Source organism: Acomys russatus, chromosome 4, assembly GCF_903995435.1.
Source record: "Acomys russatus chromosome 4, mAcoRus1.1, whole genome shotgun sequence".
Classification (NCBI taxonomy): Eukaryota; Metazoa; Chordata; class Mammalia; order Rodentia; family Muridae; genus Acomys; species Acomys russatus.
In genome coordinates this window covers 75,687,391-75,693,390 of record NC_067140.1, presented here as the reverse complement: position 1 = coordinate 75,693,390, position 6,000 = coordinate 75,687,391, and the positions used below count along the sequence as shown (strand labels likewise).

The window sequence follows — 6,000 nt, the reverse complement described above, 5'->3', positions numbered from 1 at the left end:
AGGGAACAGGCATGTCTGTAATCCCAGCACTAAGGCTCCTTGTGACTTTGAGTCCAGCCTAGTCCTCACAGTGAGCTCCAGGCCAATCAAGGCTACCTAGTGAGACCTGTCTCCAAAAACAAGCAAAAAAAGTACACCAAATAATGTCTACAGCAGTTATTACGGAAAGTGTTTTCACTGTATTGCACGAGAACTCTCAAGGATCTAGCTATTTGTCCCTCCTCTCATCTTCAGGGCCCTGATGCTCCCATAGAGACGACAAAAGGCCATAAGGAAGAAAGCTGGCATTGCTAGTATGAGCAGTGTCTTCCCATCCAATCTTGTATTCACACACGAACACTTATTTCTAGGTTCCCCCACCCCAAACAAAAACATTTTCTTTGCTTTCAGGCTGAATCTGCAAAGATACCCAAATCACTATGCAATGGCATCCTTACATAAATAGAGACAATGAGAACTTGGAATACTTACTAAGCCTGGATTAGTATTAGGTTGCTAGTAAATAGCTTAATGGGTTGCTTCTTGCTTCAAACTGTAATAATTTAGATGTGAAAGTTACTCATTTCTGATGAAAATTCAGGAATACATTATAATTGGATAAAATATTTTTTATTTTTTTTCCTGCGACATGACATCGTTTAGTTTTGCTAGCTCTCCAAATGACACAGTTGCAGAACCTCTTTCAGCTGGCCTTGCCTGAAAACAATAAAAATGGAAGATATTAGACATAGGAAAGGCAAGTTCAGAGTAACCCTAGTCATGTTATGCAGAATAAAATATACCCTAAGTCAATCAACAAAGGAAAGCAAACAGAGACACAAACCCTCAGAGAAAAGCATCACCTTAAAGCATTACCTGCGAGTCGTGGTACTTCCACCCTATCATGTGGTAGACGTGGAACGTGGCAGGCACGGAACCATCCTCATTGCCGTACATTCCTACAAAGACACGCATGGGTAACGTCTGGAACAGTCAGGTGAGACAAAGTATCCATCTGCTCACCAATAAACACCGACTTCAAAGAGAAATGGGTACTAGGATGGCTACAGGCTGAGAGTGTCTCACCCAGAAGTCTGTAACAGAGAAGCTGACACTATGGAAACAAGAGCTGTTCAGAAACAGATACAGAGCTATAGGATCTGTGTTTTGAGGGAAAAACAAACAAACAAACAAACAAACCATGGACAGTACCTTACAAGAAGAATAAACCCCACACAGCACAAACCCCTCCATGATTATAGGTAGAAAGAGTGGGCAACTCACCTTTGTAAACCGCTGCAGCTGCCAGCATCGTATCTCGGTGCAGCAGGGCTTTTCTGTTCCAAGAGCAGTTGCTCTCTCCCATACCTAAATATAGACTACAGGCAGTTTAGGAAAACACTGCAAATCCCCGGGCAGCTCAGTATCAAGACATGATACATCTTGCCCGACAGCGCATCTATCCTCAGTCTCACCCACTTTCAGAGCGTAGCTAGGCTGCTTGCTGACTGGAACAAGACTGTTTGAATCCTCTTCATTATTAAGTCAGGTAAGAAAGTTAATTCTCAGGCTGGAAGCCCCAGGATGCTTCCCACAACAGCCACAGGCTATAGTAAGCCAGTTCAGACGGGTTGCAGGCACTGGCAAGTGCCTTTCGAAGAAAACCACATTTTACACCCCTTCATATGCTCTGTGAGACAGGACACTGTGAGAGTACCTCCTTCCTTCTAAGCAGCATATATAATTATAAGCGCAAAACTTGGGTGAGGGTTGTGGGACTCTTTAGATATAACTAAAACCATGCCTTCAATTTTTGCAATATTTTACTAACACTAGATTTAAAACTTATGTGCATTTTCCCGCAGAGGCATTTTTCTTAGTATTCTAGAGTTAATCTTCAGACCTTTTTCTTTAAGTAGGTAAGAAGAGGATGCTTACTGATAATTACTACTGTAGAGCTAGGTAGCTAGGTGGTGCAGTGTTTGCTAGGTGGTATGCGTTCAAGAGGCTGGGGATAAGTATTAGCACGTAAAGTGCCTGCTGTACTGAGCTCCAGCACATTCATGAAAGCCAGGGGCGGTGGCATCTGCCTGCAGTCCCAGTGCTGGACAGGGAGACAAGAGAATCCTGAGGGCAGCTAGTTTAGCAAATTAGTGGGCTCCGGGCTCCAGGTTCAGTGAGAGAGAAAAAAGAGAGAAGAACAGAAGACAAGACTGACAATGACCTCTGTACACATATGGAGACTGCACACACAAGCATCTCTCTGTCTCTCTCTGTCTCTGTCTGTCTCTCTCCCTGTCTCTCTCTCTCTCACACACACACACACATACACACAGGCCTCGGTTCAATTCCTAGTAGTGCCAAAAAAACCTAATGTAATATAAAATTAATGTTATATATCTTTATATATACATTTTAAATTATTTGAAAAGGCCATGTTTAAGATCATTCTACAAAAAAAGGGATTTTTAAAATGTAATTATTCTTAATATTAAAATTTACGACATGAGCAAGTGTCTATTACTTTTACTAGTCAAGAAATGATCATTTTATTCAATAGTTTAAAAATAGTAATCTATTTTTATATTTTTATTTAAATAAAAATTTAAATGTTATCTCACTGGTTTTATTAAAACAGTCAAAAAGGAGGCTGGAGAGAGGCCTCAGCTAAGTGCACACATTGCTTTTCTTAAGAACCTGAATTTGGTTCCTAAAACACAGTAGGTAGTACCCACCCAACAGCCTGTAATTCCAGCCTCAGCTCTGACGCCCTCTTCTGGCTGATAAGGGCACTGCTTCAGTAAGTAATGGTACTCTGTTTTCTGTTTTCAAAAGAAAGGGTTTCTCTGTGTAGCCTTAGCTGTTCTGGAACTAGCTCTGTAAACCAGGCTGACCTCAAACTCACAGAGATCCACCTGCCTCTGCCTCCTGAGTGCTGGGATTAAAGGTGTGTGCCACCACTGCCTGGCTTTCTCACAGTGCTTTTAAGGTTAAGTTCAACTTTACTATGGATTACTGAAAGAATGCTGAGTATTGCCTTCAAAAAGCAAAAAGAACAAAAAACAAAAAACTGAACTTACCTTAAAACCACTGTGAGAGCCGTGAAAATTTCTCATGTATTCATCAGCTGATATGAAACTTGTTTGTAAAATTAGGTCAGTATTCTGGACTTTTTTTCTGTGAATTAATAATAATGGCAGCTATAATGAGATACACCCCAGCCATTCTGAAAACAAACACAACAGAGATACAGAGTACAAAAGCCAACGAGGGACTGCCCCCTTTCCGTTGGCACAGCAGCACCCCTGCAAGCACCCAAGGTCCTCCACCTCCCTTTGCCCTCGGATTTTTCCCAATGGGTAAATAGTGGAGACTTTAGGACGTGACTTAAGCTGCTTGCCTCCACTAACTACAACCTAGACAAGTTCCTCTCTGTACCTCAGTTTCCTCTTATACCAGGACAGACTGACCATGCTGGTCCCATCTTACCTTCCTGTAAACCATGCCTTACAAGCAGGCAAACAATGTGCTTTCTAACACACTCAAGTCTGACTTATGTCTGTGGAAAATACTTCCAAGACAAACAATAAAAAGCTCATCTGAGAAAATGTAGACTCATTCCCTATCATCTGCCTATTGTAAACACTTACACAACATTATCATAGCTGCCCTGACATGGAGTAGGATATATGTAACTTTTATATCCCTGGGCCCTGTGATCTCAGACACCTGATCTCTGCCACGCCTCCAGACTCTCCCTGCCCTTCATCGTCCTGGACAGCTCCCTTTAGCTTAGGTCCAGACTTTTCTGAAAAAGACTCCTGACATCCTAGGGCCAGATCCCTTGTGTTTCTCTCATTTTACAGCTGAAGTTTGTCTATCTTGGGAATTCTTTAATCTACAATATTAGCAACTTGAGATCAGAAACTAAGTATCTATACCACTAGCTAAGAAGTTGGAACGTAGTCGATAAATAGTAAGTGAATAAATATAAAATACAGCAGTTAATGCTTTTTCTAGTTTGTCAAATAGCATTTTTGCAAGTTATCTTTATGTAATTCTTCTTAATCTACCTATAGATAAGACACATCAGAGATATGTGATTTCTGTAAAAAGCCTCACAGTAGAGATAAGAGATCCCTCTAAAGGGTAAGCATTAGGAAAAGTTCCTCAAACTGTAAGACCAATCTAAAACCCCAGGGGCCCAGCATTACCAACTGGGAAGGGGCTGAGGTACCTGGGGGACCAGAAAGGTTCTAAAACTTATCCTAGAAGGTAGTTAAAAATACAGGCGGTGACCTGCCTGAAGGCCATGTGTGACAGTTTGAAGAGAATGGTTCCCAGGGTCATGTCTGAGTGCTTCCTTACCAGTTAGTAGAACTGTGAGGGACGGGTTGGGAGGAAGGGCCTTGTTGGAGTGGGTGTGTCATTTGGGGTGGACTTTGAGGTTTCAAAAGCCCATGCCAAGTCTAGTGCCTCTTTCCCTGCCTGCCTGCTAATAGATCAAGACGTAAGCTCCCAGCCTCACGCAGGCTGCCAGTCTGCCTGCATCCAAGCTCCCCATCATGATATGATGATAATGGACTAAGCCTCTGAAATCTCCAATTAAATGCTTTCTTTTATAACAACCACCTTGGTCATGTGCGTCTTCACAGCAATAAAGTTGTAACGAGGACATCGTGTGTTCCACACTCGCCTTCCTCTCCCAGACCTCCCCTTCAGAGTAATGTACCTCTCAATCCTCAACACTGAAGCTTCTGCTTGCAGTAGATGATGATCAACACAGAGACCCACAGCTGCCATGGTGCAGAGAATTAGAGGCTGCAGAGTGATCAGTTTTAAATGGGACACATACACCGAGCCCCCTTCACCAAAGGCTCAGGGATCATCAGAAAGAACGAAAGAGCCTGGCAGTGGATGATAAGGAGGAAATAGTGTCTTCTGGATATAGCCCATATGAGCCAGTGTGGCAGCACGTACAACACCCGACAAGCCTAAGCCAGGTCAAGTCCTACTGTGGACAGCAGAGCTGGACATAATGCTCCACCCCTACCTGAGGAGCTATGAGCCACTGCTAGCTGCTGGGAGAGAAAGGGTCAGTTTTCCCCCAAGAGTGTAGCCATTGATAAGTCCAGCCAAGGACCACAGATCCAAGCAGCACAAATTGGCCATGGTGGGGGAGGGGAGACAGGGATACAAAGCTGGGTAAGACAATAAGGCAAGTGGATCTTAAAAGAGTTTGAGAAGAGTGAATATTATCAAGCATAGTGTATGACATTCTCAAAGAAATAAATTATTTTTTTAAAAATACAAGCAGCTATAGCATTAAGTTTATAATACTTAACTGAACAAAAGGCTAATTTCACTGTTTGAAAGATGCATCTATATTTAGTATATAGTATCAGACTGTGGATTAAAATAACTGCAAACAAGGTATTTATACCTTTGATGTGCTTATCTGTAAATCAAGGTATTAGAAAAACAAAGCCAGACACAATGATATATACCTATAAGCCCAGCACTCAGGAGGTAGAGGAAGGCAGACTCAGTGAGGTCAGCCTACAAGCCAAAGCAAGATCAAGGCTAACCTGAGGTGCATTATTATACCCTGTCTCAAAAAATCAGAGGCTAGAAATGTAGACACTTGCCTTCTATGTGCAAGGCTAGGGGTTCTTTTGATCCCTAGACACACACACACACACATACACACACACACACACACACACACACACACACACACACACACACACACACACACACACACGGCAAGCACTCAAGGGGTGGGGGAAGCACCCACACATAGAAAGAAAAAATAAAAGCCTCAGAGAACTCTGCACAGAGTAATTACTGTATTTTTAAATCTGTGGGCAGTAACCTTTTCCAACTGATAGGTCTAATTTCTTGTCTCTATTTTCTTTCTTGAAATGAATCATGAGCACAGCATTTATTACAGATGAGTACAAAATAAACACTGTACTTGAAGATTTATCATTGGAGCCTAAATGAGAAATAATGAGTTCA

At 42.2% G+C, this 6,000-nt stretch overlaps 1 protein-coding gene across 2 annotated transcripts in view; it reads right to left on the bottom strand.

The window, feature by feature from the left end:
• Nucleotides 1-560: 560 nt before the first annotated feature.
• Ndufaf5 (NADH:ubiquinone oxidoreductase complex assembly factor 5) overlaps nt 561-6,000 on the bottom strand; it is a 29,883-nt gene continuing 24,443 nt past the window's right edge. For both annotated transcript variants that reach the window (XM_051144740.1, XM_051144742.1), the window contains 3 exons: nt 1,264-1,347; nt 856-938; nt 561-696 (listed from right to left, as the gene is read on the bottom strand). In XM_051144740.1, coding sequence (XP_051000697.1) covers nt 610-696; nt 856-938; nt 1,264-1,347 — 254 coding nt within the window. In that variant the 3' untranslated portion in view covers nt 561-609. The remainder of the gene's footprint in view (nt 697-855; nt 939-1,263; nt 1,348-6,000) is intronic.